This window comes from Podarcis raffonei, chromosome 3, assembly GCF_027172205.1.
Source record: "Podarcis raffonei isolate rPodRaf1 chromosome 3, rPodRaf1.pri, whole genome shotgun sequence".
NCBI classification, from domain to species: domain Eukaryota; kingdom Metazoa; phylum Chordata; class Lepidosauria; order Squamata; family Lacertidae; genus Podarcis; species Podarcis raffonei.
The window spans coordinates 92,624,541-92,646,112 of NC_070604.1; the positions used below are offsets into that span (position 1 = coordinate 92,624,541).

A 21,572-nucleotide genomic window follows, 5' to 3' on the forward strand; every position below is an offset into this window, starting at 1 on the left:
TAAGATGTACCCACAGCTGGTATAAAAATACAGAAGGACAGTTGTCTTGGTTCATAAAGTCTTTCTTCCAAATCCTTTTGTTTTTGTACTATACAGCAGTTGACCACTATTTAATAGAAAGTTGCTGGCATAATGAGTAGTTACAACTCAGATATTTTATGTATCATATGGTGAAGAAATCATTTAAAATGTGCCAATTATTTTGATTTAAGCCACAAGCCACCTAGAGTAGCCTTATAGAGTGGGAAAATAAATTATAAATTATTTTTTCAAAAATAAATGTCTTATCGATTGCTCCTACAATCATTCTGTTTGTTTGTTTGTTTGTTTGTTTGTTTACTTTGCTCTTCATCATTTACCAGTGCCATTCTGGGTTACAACCAGTGCTTTTTTCTGTGGGCACAGTGTACCGCCACCTCTTCCCCCCAGCCACCATCTTGCCGCCACCGCTTGCCCGCCCCCCGACTCACTTGCTTCTCTCTCCCCACACACCTTTGCCGCTTGCTTCTCCATTGCTGCTGTTTCCCGCGGCTGCAGGCACAGGCTCCTGGAGGTGCTTTGGCGCGACCCTTATGATCGCCAGAGTGCCTTCCAGGAAGGAGCCTGGCCATCATAAAAGTCGCACCAGAGCAGAGGCGCTTTGGTGCGACGTTTACGATTGTCAGGCACTTTCCTGGAAAGTGGTTTGGCGATTGTAAGGGTTGCACCAAAGTGCAGGAAGCAACAGTGACATAGGAGGAAGTAGCAAGGGGGGAGGGGGAGCGAGAGAGCGGGGGGAGCAAGCAGGATGGTGGTGGTGTGTACTGGCACCTATTATTCTTCAAAAATAAAAAACCACAACCCACTGGTTACAACTTAAGCAATACCACAATCAGGGTGAACATTAAGATAGAAAAGGTTGATTCCTTCATGTACTATCATCCTATTCATTTTAATTGCTGCGCCATTTTGCCCCATTGATGATGGTGAGTTTTCATGATCAAAATATGTGTTTACTTAGCTGAGTTATTGTGCATACATCTGATTTAAGCCCACGGGTGCTTCTTATTAGCTGCTGTTTCAAAAGGACACAGTGAAGTCCTTGTGACAAATCAGTAGTAGGGTAGAATACGGTACTGTTTGGATAGCTTCATAATGGGGAATCTCCTCTGAAAAACTGTCCATGGAACTCTGGTTGCACTGGACAAACGTTTCACTCAGTTTAAATTTAAAACCACCCAAGAAAAAGCCCAGGAAGTTATATTTGTTGGAGGAGTAGATAGAAGTGGATCCCTTTAATGGTAGAGTGTGGTAAGAACTGCATTTGTGAAAGGAGAGATAAGGGGACCAAACCAATATAGCTCCGTGAATCTGTAAACCTAACCTTACTCTGCCTTAGGTTGGATCTAGACACATCAAAAAAAGTGATTCAGTTAAACACATTGTAAACTCATACAGGGAAATCCGTTAGGGAAAGACAGTCCCTCCAGAATGCCATCTGGTGTCACAGTGTTATATCACATAGACAACGCATATAAAACACTTTTTCTTTACCAGTCTAGCTGAGTCCTTAGTTATACAATCTGATCCTAAAAAAAACTGTTTCAACTGCCACAGTACTAGTGGTTTTTTTGCTGCTGCAGGGGCCAGAGTTTTGTAAGTCATCGTACAGCAGCTCTTGATATATAAGGCCAGAGAATAGTTCTCAGATGCAATGAGGTTTACCAGTTGTGCACTTGCACCAGTACTGGAAATCTTCATTGTATCTAGAGGATGTAGGTCTAAGTATTTTAAGTACAATGGTTATAAGTATGAGGATTAGGAAAAGATGCTAAGAAATTAATATGCAAACTTAATTATTTTGAGATCTTGTTGCAAATGACATGATGTTGTACTTTGGAGTGTTACAGCTCTGCTTCCTTTTTCTTTTCCTGAGCTGTGGAGCAAGCTGGTGCATTTTGGAGTAACAACAGAGATAACTCAAGAAGGACAACCCATAGACAATGACCCAGTTGGCCATTTTCTATAGGTTAAAGACTTGCTGCTGTTTTCTAGGTGTAAAGCACCAAGACTCACAGAATTCTTTCTTGGCATTTTTGAATGCGCCTACCTCTGCTCTGGATCAATTTGAAGTAAGTAAACAGCTGATGTATTATATATTTTGATGTCATATGCATATTCAGTTTGTGGTCACTACTGCTTTGAAATAATAACTACACTTACGTGTTGGGGGGAAATTCACCGTGCAAGCCTATCATGTCTATTCAGAAGCAAGTCTCCTTGAGTTCAATGATGCATGCTCCTGTGTAAATGTATATAGCATCGCAGCCTTTGATCTCTAAGGAACGTGTATTATTTGTCTTAGGTTTTGATACTGTGTTGTTTTTTATGGCATTATTTCCATGCATTGCTATAGGGATTTTTTAATTGCAACTCCCATATGTTCAAATCAGAAATTTACTTCAAATACGTAGTAAGGCAGAAACCCTCCAGATTCTGTTATTTTCTCAGATAATTTATTTTAGGCATTTATTTTCACGTCTCTGATTTTTCAAAATAATTAGGTTGCTGATTTCATAGAAAGCACGGGACATATCTTAAAATAGAAATGAAAAGTATTGTGGATTCCATTGTCTTCCTTGTTCAAATAAAGTAAGGGCCCTATTATGTAAAACACTTAGGTTCAAATCTTACTTTTAACAATATTTCTGTCTCATTCTATTATGAATGGAAAATACAGAACAGAATAGTTTCATAAAATACTGCAACCTCTTGTCTCCCTTTGCTTTCTGAACTGCTTTCTTAGCACAGATGAGATTAGAAAACCAAGACAAAGTGCAAGATAATAGATTGTGTCTAAGCAACCTGCAAAATTTCACCCAAATCCCCCTTCACTTTAGGAACTGCGTGCAAGAATAGCATTGCTTTGTCCTGTTTGAGGATGATAGTGCTTTTGTGACACCAGCAAGCGTGACACCTCTTCTTAGGCTTCTTTGTATTCCTAGCACACAGCAAGCTACACACTTTACATTTAAGGACGTCGTGCTTAAAATGTTTAGAAAGCTCAGAACTAACACAACTATAACAACTACCACAACTATTATTTGTCCAGGCAGGTGCATTATCTGACCCATGAGAGCAGCAAAATAACCAGACCGTACAATAGAGATGGGATAAAATCAGGCCAAATCTTTATTGACACCAGCAGGCGGGGCAAGGGTTGGCATGGCATTGGGTCCCAGAATCAGTTCATCATTCCACAAGCCGCATGTTGATGGAATGGATCCGCTGGGTTAGGATCGCTCCAACCTGTACGACAGGAATCAGCCAGTGTTGAATCTTGCTGTGGTGCAAGCCAAGCAAGCAAGGTCTCACTGGCGGACCAGAGTGCAGATTCCAACCAGGCAGATACCAAACCCACACTTGGATTTGCCATGGTCAATCCTCCCCTCGGGCCCCTTGTGGGGGCCCCCCTATACAATGTTGATCCTGACCAATGCCATTTCCACCCTCATACAAACAACATTCTTCCACTTAACAAAGGAAAGCCATAATTTCACCGAGGGAAAGGCGAAAAAACCCAACCAAGTGCCAATCACGTTGAGAGAGAGAAATTCCTTTCCAGTCCAAAATTGCTCAGTTAAGGCGCTAACCCGAGGGTGGATGGGCAGAAAGCTCTCAAAGCAAAATGACTGTGAGCTCCAGGCGAAGCAGCGTTAGGCTTTCCCCTCCCTTCTGCAGCAAGGGCTCATGGGACAGCTTTTTCCCATGAGCCCATCACACAGAGAAGATACTGGGCAAAACCTTGCCCAGTATTTTGCTGCAATCTATTGGCCAAAGTGCCTCTGGTCAAGGCGTCCAGTGCTTATTGGGCATGAAACAGGGCTTGTAAGCACAACTGAGAAATAGAACTCAATTTGAGGAAGAAAGAGACACATTGGCCAAGATCACATGTTATATTCAGCCAAACCATGCTAAGGACAAATCGATCAGCCATAGTTTGGTTTAGTATGTTGTCCCAACCTGAGCTTATGGTTTAGCTCTCTCCAGGCAAGCCATGAGCTGTAACCAAGATTTGTTCTATGGTTTACACATTGTGCTTTATCACTATTGGGCGGATACCTTACTAACATGACCACAGCAATGTACTATAGCTGAAGCAAAGGGGACTGAGTAAAGGCAGGGACCTGGGATCTAAACACAGATGAGATTATGGACTGGGGTGAAGGTCCCAATTGATTGAGGGGGTGGGGAAGCAAGGGCAAATGGAAGAAAAATTGGAGCTGGAAAAGGAATCTGTTGCTGTCACTTGCCCAGTCACACAGATGTAGCCCATCTTTATGGCCACAGACATTTTGTTAGTTTGGATAGTAAAATCCTGCCACTAAGAAATTGTGACAATTAATGGCACATTCCACATCTGCATAATTCTCCTAAAGGTACAGCAAACCTAAAGAGTCTATATTGTTCCAACATTCCTGTGTTCCCTTGCACTGTCTTTAATATAATTAAACTACTATGTAATATTGGTAGAATAATAGTCAGTTAACAAAAGCTGTTCAAAAGGTATACTAAAAAATAATAATATGTAAATCATTTGGAATCTTTCTTCACTTGATTTCTCAACAGTATGGCGGTGCTGGTTATTTTCACAAAACAGAAGTTTTCATCTATCTGTTTCTGTTTCTTTACTGCTCTATACGTTAAAATAGGATTCCTTTTCTTCTTCATCATCCTCATTGATTGATTTTATGGATGACGTAAGTCAAACCAGCAAATTATTCAGTAGAAATCAGATTGATTTGACAAATTTGAATAGTAATGCAGTCACTTTAAGAAGCCGTGCCATCAAGAGCATGAAAATCTACAGAAGGTTTTAGTGCTCCTGATATGTTTAAATCCTGAGTGTTTATCAATATAGTTCTTTTTTAATGGCATGCATTTGTGTATGTGTCTGTTGCTTTGTTTTGCTATGAGAAGGAGCTGAGATGCCTCACACTCACTCTGCCCTAATATTTTCTACATTGTTATTGATATTGTTTGGTCAGAAGTTGACCTTTAAAATATATTGCTGCAATTTGGTTTTTGTTTTGGGTGAGTGTAAGTGTATTATCTTCCTTTGCTTTGTGGCTGTTTTCTTTCCTCTGCTCAGTTTCTTTCCCTTCATATCAGTGATTTCTGCAGACTTTTTGAATTTCAGATGGCAACTAAGCATTATGATTCTTAACACCATTCATTTTTATTTTACTTTTTAATATTGGACATTGACGAAATTCTTAACCTAACTGATTTTATACCAGCTAATGGATGTTTTTCAAATTGACTGCATTATTTTAAAGCAAGGATTTTTGTAGTGGATCAATAAATTAAAGACTAGGAATGTTGTAATCCCAGCTCCTTTTGAAAAAAACATTAAATACAACCATGTGGTAGAAAAAATATTCTTACCACTGAATATGGGAGTCCATAGAGAATGGTGATGTAAAGAGGGTCCAGTGAATACTCATATTCTGATAAAAATTTATATTCTGATAAAAAATGTTTCACAAGTATACATCCAGTTATTGTGTGAGTAGTACTGTGCTCTAGTGCTTGTGATGTCATCATTGTGCTTGTGATTTTCACCATTGAAGTATTTGACAACTATCTGAGTTAACAAGGAGCAAAAAAGAATTTGTCTTTTAAAATGGACTTGAGAGTTCAGCAGTGCACTTTTCTGTCCTATTTACAGATTTAGGGTTTTATCCAACTAGGTCATACTTAGAGAAGACCTGTGGAAATCAGTGGACATCAGTTAATCCTGACTAACTTAGGTGCATTGATTTGATTTCTCTGGATCAACTCTTGACTTAGTAGGATACAAACCTAGATTGGATTTTTATCTTCAGTACATTTCAAAGGCACTCTGATTCAACAGGGCTTAGAGGATTGCAAGCTATATAAAGTAGACCTTTTGGGTAAAAATGATAGATAAGGTCTAGATACAAAACAGAGCTTCAAAACCTCTATTTTACATGAGTGTAAGAAAGGTTTTTGTTTTCTGTTGCTTACCATTTGTTTCTGAACGGTATACATGTTCCCAGTCTGCAACATTAGAACTAGCACTTTTATTTAAATTCCTTTTTTTAAAAAAAAGACCTTTTTATTGTAGCATGACTCCACTCCCACCTCACTCCAAATCAAAGATCCTACTTGCCTTCATTATAAGTGCTTGTTTAATTGATTTCAACTATAGTAACAGCATTGTGCATATATTTGCACATTATTACACAACAATAGTTCTATGTTCACAGTAGCTTAACTAAGTTGCCCAAGCACACTGATGAAATCTACCACACAATTTGAGTTTTCAGAAGATTGTAGCTGCTGAAGAGTTAGCTAATGGAGATATTGGCCCTGTTAACACATCACGCTAAGCCAAATCATGGCATAGCATGAACAAACAAGTATGTGGAAAGGAGATCTCGGCTGCTTTTCACCTCCTCAGGTATTTTGTTGCTGCGTTTCTCTAAGCTAAGCTGTGATTTGGCTTAGCATGCTTGTGGTTTAGCTCTCTCCTGGCAAATGTTGAGCTGCAACCAAGGTTTGTCCTGCACCTTTTACTCATTTGTGCTAAGCTATGGTCTGGCTCAGAGTTACGTGCAAACAAGGGCACTGACTAGCAGGATGTTTCCTTCATATGCATGCTGCAATCATAAAATGGAAATTAATTTGTGCTGATTTCAAGAATTGGGGTGCATTGTCTGCTTATATTAAGAGGCTCTTGGTAGTAAATCCATTTAAGGGGGCTGTAGATGAATAGTCAGTGGATTTGTGCATCATGGTAATGCTAGATTTCTACCCGCTTCAGACAAACTGCTTACTGTGAAGGAGAAGTCTCCACATACTGAGATTTAAAACAACCCCTTTATTAATAATAGAATTCTCGTCTCCTGGCTGTTACAGGCTCCCCCAGATCACAGATCCCTTCTTCAAAGTCAGTCTCTGATCTCGCTTCTCCTGGTGCCCACTCATCAGTACCCAGCCACCACCCCTCAGTGTCCAGCCAGTCCCTGGCAATAGCTAACTGTAGCCAAGCTAACTCCAGCTGGGTAAAGTCACCACAGCTATTGAAAGGCGCTTCAAGCCACAGAGGTCACTTTACCTGATTCTTTTGAGGGAGCACCGCCCCATCTTTGCTACCTTTCCATTTGTTCTGTTACACACAATACACAAGTTTGTGTTTCTCCCAGGCAAATAATTTATATACTTAAACAAAACTATGAACAATTGCAGCTTACTTTAATTAGGCTAACAAGGAAACATAATTTTTCTATTTTTACTAGGGAAAGATAAGTGTCTAGGTTCGCAGCTGCACTTAACAGTAGACTGCAGATGGAAGGTGAACAAATATCCCACTGTGAAAATGAGTCATTGGTGCTGTTGCGTTACATTTTGTCTCGTTCCAGAGGTAGCTCACTGAGGACCTGCTGCACAGTTAGCCCATGTTCTTCAAGAACATTCTAAGTTATGCTTTACTTCAAATAAACTTTTTCCTTCATTGTAGTTTTCTGAAAATACTAAGTGACCCTGTCCATTCCCAGTTATAAAGAATGTTGTGCTGTTCGAATTTAGGTTTCCCCCATTCCCCTCCACCGCAAGGTGCAGGTGGTGTAATATGAAGAAGGGGCTACAATGATTCAATTATTTCCAGAATTAGAACTTGCATTTCACGAGGACCTTGCTGTTACATTCTCCATACTTCCCATATCATTCATGACCAGAAGTAGGTTTCTAGATTATCATCGGTGACAGCAGCACAAGTTCACTAAGTTTGCTTTTTCAAAAGATGTGCATTTTGTCATTATTCCATAATTCAATACAATTAATTAAATAAAATTGGTTCAGTGCAGTTCAATGCAAGTATCAAAATATCTAGAATTAGAAAGATTCCTCCCGAACGATTCCCCCTTCCCTAGTCAGGTACCCACCAACTCAACCTCAATAGTTCCTGGGTCTATAGAACCATCATCCTTCACTCTTGCCCTACAAATATATCACAGTAAGCAGAACTCCTCAGACTGCTGATTTCATACTTTGGATACAGTAAGGTCAAATTCATTTAAGAAGAAAAAAAGGAGGGCAGGAAGGTGTGCAGTAATCATTGAAGACTGTCCTTGGAATGAAAGTTACATTAATAGAAGAGTCCTGGGGTGTCTTGAGCTGAGATCCCCTTATTAGAAAGGGAAATTTGAACTAGCATAGATTTTTATGAATTTAAGATGCTTTCCATCATGTTCTATAAGAAAGAATAGTAGGGCAAGAAAAGTAAAATATTTCTCAACCATCAGTAGGTTTATGATCATATTACAAAGTTTATGCTCCTCTCGTAAAACTGCCAGATTATCCTTAACATTTTTAAGCAGTGCTAATTTTTAACAGTGACTGTCTTCATTTTGCCCCAACCACTCCAATATGATTCTATTAACAAGGATAGCAGGTAGCGTTAAGTTGCCCTCTATTATAGGATTTTAAAAATATGTTCTAAATGCTCTCTCTCTTTTAAAAAAAACAACAACTGTTGAAAGCAAAGTTCATAAATCCACCTGATTTGAAAATGCACCTTCTGGGGGGCTGGGTCTGCTTCTTTTGAGACTATGCCAGCATTTCCTCCTCCTTTGACACCTCGGACTGTGCCATGGTGCTCCCTCTCTCTGCCATCATTGAAGGGGCCTCCCTGCTATTCAGTGGTCCAGCCTCCTCCCTCTGAGCCAAGGTGGAGGGAGCCTGCAGAACTCTGAGGAAGATTTTCAACAGAAGGGCCCAGTTCCAAGTTGGGGGCTCGAGTTGGAGAGCTCTGATTCATGGCCTCTTGCTTGCACTCATGGTCCTCACCAGAGTCCTCAGGGTGGGCCATGACACTTAGCTTCATGGCTTAGCAGGAATTTTAACCTCCTGCCCTACACCATCCTGACTCTCGGTAGCAATATAATATTTGAAAAAAAGATTATTTTATTTTTTATCATTAGACCATTGAAATGTTTTAATTTTTTTTAATGGTTCAGTTTTCAGTTAGTTCCCCATATTACCTTTCTTTGCAAAGAATTGCTGCCTTGTCTTCCATAGGCGAGGAGCATCACCTGAGGAACGCAGAGCTGTTTCCCAGTAATTGCGTACATCCTTGTGTATCCATCTTTCCTTCTTGATCAAGTTAAAATGAAAGCTTAGCAAAGAAGTTGGAAGGAACTGAAGTATTACCAGAGCCTTCCTTCCTTCCTACTTTACCAGTACCTTATGGCACATTTTGTGGGGGGGGGGGGAAGAAGGGACAGAGTAGTTTGTATGCTGGCAGCCCTATCATTTACAGACTTGGCTTAGGGGACCCCTAAATGTGAATATACAGTCATGTGTCAAAAAACTTTCATTACTGGTAAGTAACGGTATTCCTTGTGTTCCTGAGTTGATTTCTTCTCACATGGAGTCAGATCATGCTCAGTCATTTCTGTTGCCTTGCAGATGTAGCCTTGCCACAATGAACTTTCTATATAGCCTCTAGGTCAAGCCTACACAGCTGCCAAATGTAACCTATTCAGCTATATATCACTGGCCACTGAGTAAACCTGGATGGCCTGAAATTGCAAAACTGTGGGATTGCCAAGACATAGCAAGCCACAATGTATAGTTAATTTAGCAGGTCACAAATTATTCAAGCCTAGGCCAAATGACCTTTTTATCATGAGTTGAAAGACTTTGAGCATTTCTAAGGATTTGAGCACTTATTAGGAAAGGCTTGTAGCTGCATTTTAAGTGGAACACTTTTGGCGCTCACATGGAGAGCAGGATTTGCTTTGGGGAGAAGTTCTCCTGCTGACAGTAGTGCAGAGGAATTGCATCACAGAGGAAGGGGGTTAAATTGTCTCTCTCTGCCTGATAAAAACCTGATAATTATCACTCTTCCCCAGCTGATGTTATTCACCTTTTTAAAAAAAGTCATGTTAAATACAAAGATACATTTAATTAACTTTCTGTTTAGTTTGGCCCTTAAAATAGTTGTGAGAGAAGTGGCTGTTATGAACATGCAAGTTTGAAAAATTGTTCTCCTGTATTTAGTTCTTTTGGTTTCCTTTTAAAAAAGAAGTCCCTATTACATGTCTCTGTCCTCACAATTCAAAGTATTGTACATATTACTGTATGTGTCTTGTGATGGAAATTTGGATCTGGATTATGTGCCTTTCTGTTTCGTTCTGTTAACAGTCTCCTCCTTTCTCTGTTAAAGCGCTCTCCTTCCTGTATTCCAGCTCACAAAGGCAGACGTGTAAGAGGATGTCTTGCTGTGTGTGGCCTTTTAGTTTTGCCTATGATGCACACGCTTTTTCCTTTGTTTAATGTAGACCATTTTTGTTGATGCTGTTTATGCCATGCATATTTATACTGCTGCTTGTCTTGTGCTACTGCTGCTCCTATACTTTCATTGCATTCAATACTGTTTAAGTAAAAGTTCTGGAGAATGTGTGTGGCGTTTTCGTTTTTTAATGTTGCACTCTTGGCACTCGAATGTCACAGAAACAAAAGATGACGGCAAACTGGAGGCGTTAAAACTAATTAGGTTGCAGTGCATGATTATAAACAGAATTAAAACCCACTTCTTCGTCTGCCTTGCTTCCTGTAGGAAACACCGGTAGCAAGACAAGAAAATACAGAAGTTTTTGTCTTGGTAGATTAATTTGATTTATTTTTTTCTAAATAAGGAGACACTGAACTTAAAATCAGTAATCAATTTCAGTTATTCTTACTATTGCTGTGATTCTGTCCTAAACACAATGGGCCCTACCTGAGAGCAAGCAGAACGGTGCCTTGCCCAGCTTCTTGTCAAGGATACTAATGGTGTTTTCAGTTTTAGTTGTCTGTTTATTGGGCAGAAAAAAACACAACCGTGATCTAGTCTAGAAGCCAATTCACACAACCTAACATTCCTGCATAGTGCAGGATGTGTGTGTGTGCTAGAGGGCCCCTTCGATCCCTTCCGACTCAACAGTTTGAACAGGTGACGAGCACTATGCAACTTGAGAAAACTGATAATTGGATAGGCAGTGTGTGTTTTCAGTACAGGACACTGCACACACCTACATTAGGTCCCTCTTTGATGAGGGACTTCTTCACCCAGTAACCTTTTGCTCTCAGATTAGGGTGTATCAGTGCATGAATAGCTGAAGGCCAATTACTAGATCTATGAGTGTAATGGTACTTTCTGGACTGTGTTGAAAGTTCTGGTTATTTGAACAATGTACATAGAAGGTGCAAGCAGCATGTGCAAACCAGTTTTTTGCATTTCCCTTGTCCTTTATTTGGGAGGAGGAATGAAGGAAAGCACCAATTTTGGGGTGAGGGGCTTAGATATGTGCAAATCCTCCGATTATATTTCCTCCATGCTGACACATAGATAAGGCATATGATATTGTGAGGCTTTGCCAAAGTATGTATGCAGCAGGCTTCCCTGGGAACAATGTCAGGCACAGCCCTCAGAGGAGATGGGAAGAGCTTCAACAATTCCTCCAATAGATGTTCAGTATTTACAAGCAATATTTTCAAAAAATGTAGAAATAAAGCCTTCTTTAGTACAGTAATCTATAAAGAAAATATAATTCCTGATATTCAGAGAGGAGTGCATTTTTTTTAAAATGCTGAGCATAGAAAAGAATTTCTGCCGCTGATTGCTGCACTGCTTGAAACAGTTTATATGTATCAAGCTGGCGTATTGTTTAGCATTTGGATGCTTATAGTATTCTGAACTTGTAGTTCCCATCTTTCTTAAAAGAACCCAACAGCGGTTTGTGTCACAGTTGCTGCTTTGCCCAGTGTAAACACATGTAAAAAAAAGAAAAGAAAAGGCAAACCAGACATTAAGATTGCCCATGCAGCTGTTATCTACTAATACCTTTTAAGGGGCAAATGGGTAGGGAAGCTATTAATGTTTGACACACTATTGTTTTTTAATATTTTGTTGGAAGCTACCCAGAGTGGCTGGGGAGGGTAATAATAATAATAATAATAATAATAATAATAATAATAATAATAATAATAATATACAGCCCAGATGTGTCCTCTATAGTAATTAAAATAGTTTAATTTTTGTGCTCTCTGGGACAACACAATCTCCCAACAGTTTTGTAAAACACAATAGTGAATAGTGAACAAATAAAAATATTCTAAGATGTTGGGTTTTCCAAAATGGCAATTGATGGTTTATTTGAAGCAACTAGATTATTTATGCAGAAAAATGTAATATTTGGACTGAACTCTATGCTATGGGGAGGGGGGTGGCAGGGCAGGTTGGGGGAGCTGGTAACTAATGAGAAAGTTGTAAAGGTAAAGGGACCCCTGACCATTAGGCCCAGGCGCAGACAACTCTGGGGTTGCGTGCTCATCTTGCTCCATAGGCTGAGGGAGCCGGCGTTTGTCTGCAGACAGTTTTTCCGGGTCATGTGGTCAGCATGACTAAACCGCTTCTGGCGAACCAGAGCAGCGCACAGAAACGCCGTTTACCTTCCCGCCTCAGCGTTACCTATTTATCTACTTGTACTTTACGTGCTTTCGAACTGCTAGGTTGGCAGGAGCAGGGACCGAGCAACGGGAGCTCACCCCCTCACAAGGAGTTGAACCACCGACCTTCTGATCGGGAAGCCCTAGGCTCTGTTGGTTAAGACCACAGCGCCACCCGTGTCCCATATGAGAAAGTTGTAGTTCAACTAAATAAAGGAATTAGATTTTTAATTAAAACTGTCTTCCCTCAAATATATTTTCAAGGAAGCAAACCCATGTCTAGTATAGCAGTGTAAGAAAATATGTAGACTTAGCCCATTGTGTTTAATATAATCTTTAACATGAATATAGACAGAACAAGATGAAATCAAATATTGCATAACACCTAAACCATCAAACAATTTCTAATTACAGTAACCGAAAAAATTGAAATTAGAAAATGTAGATCAAGGCATCACTGCAGAACAGAATCTTTTTCTATTATTTTGCTTCTGATATTCACCCTTTATGAGATTCTTTTATTAGGCAAAATATATTCTAGCTTCTTTTGCTTAGCGTTGAAAACTTCAGACTACTACAAATCAAACAAAAACGTATAACTCAGCAGTTATAGTATGCTTGTACAAAATACTTTCATATGTCATGATGGGCAATTTCTTGTTGATAATCATCATAATGTATTGTTATGCTTAATTCATTGGTATGGTTCCTTAATGATCAAGATTTAAATTAACAGTGGGGAAGCACCTTAACATATTTTTTTGCTATCCATTGCAATTCATAAAAGAACCCAAAATTCAGGAGTTTTAAATTAAAGAATAAGACAGTCTCGGTGACTCACAAGCATTATTACAGGCTTAACTTTATGTAAATTGATTATCCTATCCAACTGCCAACAAACAAATGCTTAGAGTGGGCTTTACTGATCCCTGCACAAGCCAGATAAACTGATGTTATGCTGCCATTGCAGGCAGGTAACCTAGCTCAAACATTTACAAATTGAGTGGCAAATTATTATTTATTTCTTTTAAAAATTTTGCTCCCCGATTTGCATTTCTATGTTTTTGAGAAAATTAGTGCATAATAAAAAAGTGGCTTTTAATTTTCTTCCCCTCCCTCTTCCCTTCCTTTTGCTTGTTTCTTTTCCTTGGTTGTTTCTCTAGATTGATTCTGTTGAAAATTTTACCTTATCTAATACGCCTTCGCGGGATGAAGATATCAAGTGTCACCTTCATTCAAGATCTAGGTCCCCTTCCACAGCTAGTGACATTGAACCAATTGAGGTACTCTCTCATTTGCTTAAGATTCGTCTGTCCCACACCACAGTGTTAGAGAGGTTCGGAACGAATTAGGAGGCAAAATAGCCCTGAATAGTGTTTGATTTAAATTAGACTTAAAAACTATATCCAAGGACCAGTTCACATGCAGTTGTTTAGATGTGGGTTGCTGTACCTGTAAATGTAAAAAGAATGCAGCACACACTTTTACAGTGGTACCTCGGTTTAAGAACAGCCCTGTTTACTATTCGGTTTACGAACTCCACAAAACCGGAAGTAGTGTCCTGGTTTGCGAACTCTACCTTGGTCTAAGAATAGAAGCCAAATGGTGGAAGGGCACCTGTGGCAGGAGGCCTCATTAGGGAAAGCACACCTCAGTTTAAGAATGGTTTCGGTTTAAGAATGGATTTCCGGAAGAGATTAAGTTTATAAACCGAGCTACCACTGTACATTGTACAAAACACAATAATTAGGCTGTGAGGATTGGATCCGGATCCCTGTTGAATATACACTTCCAGGCAAACTTGGGTTTGCAGCCATCTTAATAATGTGTGAAATTGCCATAAGAAAGCAAGTAGCAGGTGGGAAGTGGTACCAGCGAGGTTTGGTAAGGTGAGTGCTCTCGCTGCTTCCTTTCAGATATTCAACTGCACCTAGGATTGAGTGCTGCTTTGTTCATTTTGCATCTATTTGCTGCTGCTTCCTTTTTTTCTGGGCTGCTGAACCTTGCCAAATAATCTTTTCAATATTTTCTTGGGATGTTCCTTTTGGGGCACATCTGAACCCATTATATTACATTGTTCCTCTGGAAACCTACAACCATGTTCTACACTTAGGCCAGAATCCAAAGGCCTATGGGGGTTTTATAACCATAAGCAGACTCCTATGCTGGGTGGCAAAAGTATTTTTGAAACTTATAGACATTTTGGAAAGAATTCATGATATATTATAGTTGCATGGAGATGGCATCAGGTTTAAAGGGAAAGGAAAAAATTGTGGGTTGCTCAAACCCCTTCCATGAGCCAAAGTGGCTGTTTATTGGCCTTATATTCCTGGACTATGTTTCTATTTTGGTTGAAATTACTTGGGCTTTTAATGTTCATACAACATCTCTGCAACTGACAGATACTCTTGCTATTCCAAAAAATAAAAAATCATTCGTCCTTGCATTTTTTGACTTTCAAATGCCACTAAGCCTTTCAAATAAGGGAGGGATTGCTAAGGTTTGGCCTTCTAAATGATGTTGAACTGCAGCTCCTATCATCCCTGAACATTGGCTGTGCTGGCTGGAGCAGATGGGAGTTGGGAGTCCAATAACATCTGGAGGGCCACAGGTGGCCATACCAACACAGCCCCTGAAATTAGGGGTGCAGGTTTTCCCCCCTATTCTTAACTGCAAACTTAAGCATGGTTATAGAGAAGTTCAGTGGAAGTTACTCCCAGGTAAGTGTCCATACCAATGTGGCCATAATTCCCCTTTTGTTACAAACTGATCGGATGCTGTCAAACTACCATTAAGATTGCTTAACCAGTTTATAAAAAGCGTTAGTGCCTCAGCTATCCCGCTCATTTGTTGAAATATGCTGCAAAAAACTTCATCTTCCCTACACATAATCTTTTTCTTTTCAAAAGCCATTGTCATTAGTCACACTTTGCTAAACTCTTCTGCCACTCCTACAAGGGCATTTGTGTCAAGATGCTTTAGGTAGATTTTTTGCAATGCAACTGGCCTTCATTTTTTGGTAGTTAGTTACATTTCTGGTACAACTATGAATTCACTATTGATGCAGAGGTGTTCTACTTCATTTAATCAGTAGCATGTTAGCTTAGAGGGGGGCATTTCCTTAGAATATCCATCTCCCTGCATTGACCTCTAACAAACCACATGGATCACAGGTGCCATATTCTGATAAAATGAGACATTTTTACTGGTGTGTATCCAAAAGAATAATTCCCAAAATTGCTTTATGGATTCAAAATATCACAGCTGTCCCAAATCATAGGAAGCTAGCATACTGGAATTCATGTTATTGATTTACAAAACCAAAGGAAAGAAAGATTATACATTTTTGTTGTTGCTGTAAGGTGAAAGTTTTACATTTGTGAATTATCTTTGCTAAATCACTGAGCATTGGGAGTTTATCCATTGAAACACATCATTAAGTAAAATGCATTTGTCACTTGTCAGCATAGCTATCCTCAAGGTTGTAAAGGAGAACTTAAAAGATGTTTAAATATTTTGCTAGGTAGCAAGGTGATGAGCATGTTACTTGTACAATCATTCATTTATTTGCCTCCTTTAGTTCTTGTGCTCTTTTTGCTGAAGTTTGTTTGTGAAAGGCCTTTTAATGGTGTGCTTTTTTCACCTTAAGTAATTCTCAATATATATATGTTCAGGTTTCAGATCATCCTCTGCGTCCGGTTCACACACCAACCATGAGGTCACCATATATTGGTTCAGGACTCTCTGTGCCAAAGGTACCATAAGAAATTCTTGCAACAATTAACAGCAGTATTATTGTTATTAATCATAATCATTGTAACAATCATTCAGAGAGCCAGTGTGGTGTAGTGGTTAAGAGCGGTAGTCTCGTAATCTGGGAAACCGGGTTCGCGTCTCCGCTCCTCCACATGCAGCTGCTGGGTGACCTTGGGCTGGTCACACTTCTTTGAAGTCTGTCAGCCCCACTCACCTCACAGAGTGTTTGTTGTGGGGGAGGAAGGGAAAGGAGAATGTTAGCCGCTTTGAGAGTCCTGAAGGGGAGTGAAAGGCGGGATATCAAATCCAAACTCCTCCTCCTCCTCCTCCTCCTCCTCCTCCTCCTCTTCTTCTTCTTCTTCTTCTTCTTCTTCTTCTTCTTCTTCTTCTTCTTCTTCTTCTTCATTGAAGCCCTTCCCATGTAGTTTCCTGAGGATGTTTATGAATCATCTGGTTCACAACACAGATATCATCACTTTAATGTGATGAGAAAAGTGTGTTTATTTATCACCAAATGGTCTTCATAGCTAAGGGAAGCAAAACTTCACAATTTTGGTTCTGTGCAATCTTACCTTAGATATTTGACCGTTGAGATTGCAGAGCTGTCTGTCTCTTAACAGAAAATAAATAAACATAAGTATCTTTAAACACAGGATGACTCTTTCACCTGTTTCATTTCTGTATATTCATCTGCTTATACAAAAGAGGGTTTTCTTTAATATTTCTTTTTGTTAATGCACAGGTGTTTAATAGTACTTTGCATTTATGATTTTAACTTTGATAGTGTGTCCCTTTCAAAGAGACAGCTGACATGACTGCTGAGACATGGGTCAGCTTTCTTTAGACTGCCAATTTTATTCTCTGAACAGTAATCAATAATGCTTTGGCTATTTTTAGACATGGGAACAGTCTGGAATTTGTATTACTAAACAAAAAACAAAAACAAAAAACCTCCTGGTTTTTATCAGCACAGCAAACCAGGCCATTAATTTAACACACAGCATTTGTATTTAAGAGTAATTTTTGGAGAGCAAAGTACCTGTCATCTAAGCTTTTTCTGTTTTCATTATTCCACAGCCAAAGGCCCATCAGTTTGTAGTGAAATCCTTTAATACCCCTACCAAATGCAACCAGTGCACATCTTTGATGGTTGGCTTAATAAGACAGGGCTGTACCTGTGAAGGTAAGATTGACTTACCATCTTATCTACCAAATTATCACTTCATTGTACTGTATTATTCTGTTGATTATTAAATTTTTGGAAGCAAGCACAGTCCAAACCAGTTTGAAAAAGAATATTTACTTGTTTTTGTTTAGTTTTGGAACTTATCCAAACTCAGGTATTGCAAAAGTAACTAACAAGATTGACATGAGAAATGTTAATAACTTTCATACGTTACTAGATTAATCTGTTACATATTCAATAATGAGAAATGCATATTTTGATTGAATTCTATATTTTCTCCCAGTGTGTGGATTTTCATGCCATGTGACCTGTGCAGACAAGGCACCAGCGGTGTGTCCAATTCCACCTGAACAGACAAAGGGCCCTTTGGGTATTGACCCACAGAAAGGCATAGGAACGGCTTATGAAGGCCATGTCCGAGTAAGTATAGGAACACTGAATGTCATGGTCTGATTGTAGTTTTCTTACAATAATTTATAATGCAGCATCGAACAATTTGTTTTATATTGGAATGACGATCATCTTGGCTTTTCATTTTCTATATAATATTTTTTTCTGAGTGTGTGAATAAGAAAAGAACTACTCTGTTCTAAACTTTACCATCCCCACATTTTTATTGCATATTATTACTTCAAGCTAAGTATAACGCGAACTAAACATTTCTGCAGCTATCCAAATTATAGGAGGCCATATTCACAGGAGTGGATAATGCTGGTGTAATTTACCCTATTCCAGACTGCTTTCAGGAGTGGGGCTACTGCCAACCAAGCCAGGCTGGGCCTGACAGAGAGAAAACAAGCCTTTATAAAATAGAGTTTGGCACACGACCAGCAAAAAGCGTGGTGTCACTTTCCCTGGGTTTCTAGGTGATGTGACTGAGGTGAAAAAAAATTGCAATAAGGGCATGTTTTCAAAGAGGCCTGCCCTTCTGAATGAAAGCGTGGAGGTTTCCTCAGACTTTTGACTCATGTAAAAAGATGCACACTAATAATAATAATAATAATAATAATAATAATTTATTTATACCCCGCCTTCCCCAACCAAGGCCGGGCTCAGAGCAGCTTACAAGCAATAATAAAAACAAGTTGAATGATTACAACTTAAAAACAAAATTAAAATACAACATTAAAATAATGAAACATTAAAATATTAAAATGTAGCCTCATCGCAAGAGGAGAATGAAAGGAAAAAAGAGAGGGAGGGAATCAAATTGGCTCCAAGCCAAAGGCCAGGCGGAACAACTCTGTCTTACATGCCCTGCGGAAAGAAATCAGATCCTGCAGGGCCCTGGTCTCATGAGGCAGAGCGTTCCACCAGGCCAGAGCCAGAATTGAAAAGGCCCTGGCTCTGGTTGAAGCCAATCTAAATTCTTTAGGGCCTGGGACCACTAGGGTGTTGCTATTTATGGACCCTGAGGCTCTCCGTGGGGCATACCGGGAGAGGCGGTCCCGTAGGTACGAGGGTCCTAGGCCGTGAAGGGCTTTAAAGGTCAAAAGCAGCACCTTAAATCTGACCCTATACTCGACTGGGAGCCAGTGCAGTTTGAAAAGCACTGGGTGAATATGCTCCCATGGCAGAGACCCCGTGAGGAGCCTCGCTGCAGCATTCTGCACCCGCTGGAGTTTCTGGGTCAGCATCAAGGGCAGCCCCGCGTAGAGCGAATTACAGTAGTCAAGCCTGGAGATGACCGTCGCATGGATCACTGTGGCCAGGTCGGGGCGGGAAAGGTAAGGGACCAACTGCTTGATGCGGCGAAGGTGGAAAAATGTCGCCTTGGCTGTTGCTGTAACTTGCGCCTCCATGGAAAGGGGGGCGTCAAGGATTACACCCAAACTCTTAACGGAAGGCAATGGCACTAATTGGGCCCCCGCAAGAGAAGGGAGTTGGTCCCTCATCCCCATGCCATTCTGACCCAGCCATAGGACCTCTGTCTTCGAAGGATTTAGTTTCAGTCGGCTCCCACGAAACCATCCAGCCACAGCTTCCAAGCATCTGGTCAGTGTGTTCGGGGCCGAGTCGGTGTGGCCATCCATCAGCAGATAGAGCTGAGTGTCATTAGCATATTGGTGACAGCCCAGCCCAAAGCTCCAGATAATCTGGGCAAAGGGGCGCATAAAGATATTAAAAAGCATCGGGGAGAGAATTGCACCCTGCGGCACTCCACACACCAAGGAATGGCGCGATGACATTTCCCTCCCTAGTGCCACCCTCTGTCCCCGACCAGAGATAAAAGAGCACAGCCAGTTACAGGCTATGCCCTGTATCCCCACGTCTGTGAAGCGGTGGTCCAGAAAATCATGATCGACCATGTCAAAGGCTGCTGACAAATCTAAAAGGATCAGCAGTCCTGACCCGCCTCGATCCAGTTGTCTACGGAGATCATCTGTTAGGGCAACCAGAGCTGTCTCGGTCCCAAAACCAGGACGGAAACCGGACTGAAATGGATCTAAAGCCGATGTTTCCTCCAGAAACCTACCAAGCTGTTCAGCAACCGCTCTCTCAATTACCTTACCCAGATATGGAAGATTTGAAACTGGGCAGTAATTGGATAGGTCTAAGGGATCTAATGAAATTTTCTTTAAGAGTGGACACACTACTGCTTCCTTCAGTTCCCCTGGGAATGTCCCCGTGTCAAGGGACAAATCGATAATTTCAACCAGGGGGGTCCGCACAACATCTGGACACTCCCTAATCAGCCAAGATAGGCACGGATCCAGGAGGCAGGTGGTGGGCCTACCAACTTGGAGGAATCTATCCACATCAGCAGGGAGTATTCGATCGAAATGGTCCAACACTGGACCTGAAGTCAGTTGAGGGGCCTCCAGTTCAGTCACTGTATCTAAATTGGCAGGGAGGTCACGGTGGAGCAACAGGACTTTCTCCGCAAAAAAGCTCGCGAATGCCTCACAGCTGTGGGTCGAATTTGTGCTTAAATTTGGTTGTCCTCCTAAGGACGTTATTGACCTAATCTAAAAAGTTGTGCCGGGCGAGAGCTAGTGGATGCAATGGAAGCTGCAAAGTAAGATTTCTTAGCCGCTTTCATAGCCATCTCATAGGCTTTCATAAGCGTCCTATAAGATGTTCTTGAGACTCCGTCACGAGTCCGTCGCCATACTCGCTCTAGCCGTCTGAGATCCCGCTTCATTTTCCGGAGCTCCTCAGTAAACCAAGGGGCCCGGTTTCGACGGGGTCGCAGAGGGCGCTTAGGCGCAATCTCATCAATGGCTGCCAAGAGCCGGTTATTCCAGTCCTTAACAAGGTCATCTAATGAGTCACCAGGAGGAGCAGGGTCCCGTAAGGCTTGTCGGAATCTATCAGGATCCATCTGTTTTCGCGGACGAGCCCAAATAGGTTCGCCACCCGAGCAGGGGAGGAGCGGGAAGTCAATCTTGGCTTTCAGAGCATAGTGATCAGACCATGGCACTTCCACAGGGGGGAGCATGATCACATCTATGCCAGCCCCAAAGATCAGATCCACTACAAACCTATTCCAATTTGACTGTCGTGGTATTTCCCAAAGGAACTGCAGAAGCTGCAGTTCTGAGAAAGGGCAAAGGATCTCTAACAAACAATTCTCAGCAACCTCATAGAATTTATTGTAGAAAGCCACAGTAATTAAACCCGTTTGGTTTTGCAATGCAGGCATGCTCTTGAATGACCTGCTGGTTATACATTGAGAATATACAGGGCATTTCTAATAACTAATTAATGGAATGATTTATTTATTCATTTTTACATTTCTTTCTTTACATTTGAATATCAGTACCATTAATTTTGTTACAGGTCCCAAAACCAGCTGGAGTGAAGAAAGGCTGGCAAAGAGCACTGTCTGTTGTCTGTGACTTCAAGCTCTTCCTTTATGATATTGCAGAAGGAAAAGCATCCCAGCCCAGTGTGGTAGTGAGTCAGGTTCTTGATATGAGGTAGGAAGTGTCTTTTTTTTTTACATTAAATGCCAATTATAATTCACACTGTAGAGAATTCAATCTATGGAAGCTTCCACGTCTAAGAAATAACTCTTCTTCTTCACCAATCCTTTATTAGGCATTACGAATATAGGCCATCACAAAACATCCATATGTAAAATTTAAAATATATATATACAAAAATATGTAAGAACAAGGATTTTCAT

General features: G+C 40.5%; 1 protein-coding gene across 4 annotated transcripts in view; it reads left to right on the forward strand.

The window, feature by feature from the left end:
- CDC42BPA (CDC42 binding protein kinase alpha) overlaps positions 1 to 21,572 on the forward strand; it is a 162,249-nt gene that overhangs the window by 114,099 nt on the left and 26,578 nt on the right. For 3 of the 4 annotated variants that reach the window (XM_053383008.1, XM_053383007.1, XM_053383005.1), the window contains 7 exons: positions 2,035 to 2,111; positions 10,235 to 10,273; positions 13,662 to 13,781; positions 16,173 to 16,253; positions 17,332 to 17,437; positions 17,724 to 17,860; positions 21,224 to 21,363. In XM_053383008.1, coding sequence (XP_053238983.1) covers positions 2,035 to 2,111; positions 10,235 to 10,273; positions 13,662 to 13,781; positions 16,173 to 16,253; positions 17,332 to 17,437; positions 17,724 to 17,860; positions 21,224 to 21,363 — 700 coding nt within the window. The remainder of the gene's footprint in view (positions 1 to 2,034; positions 2,112 to 10,234; positions 10,274 to 13,661; positions 13,782 to 16,172; positions 16,254 to 17,331; positions 17,438 to 17,723; positions 17,861 to 21,223; positions 21,364 to 21,572) is intronic. The other variant, XM_053383006.1, reaches the window with a different exon arrangement.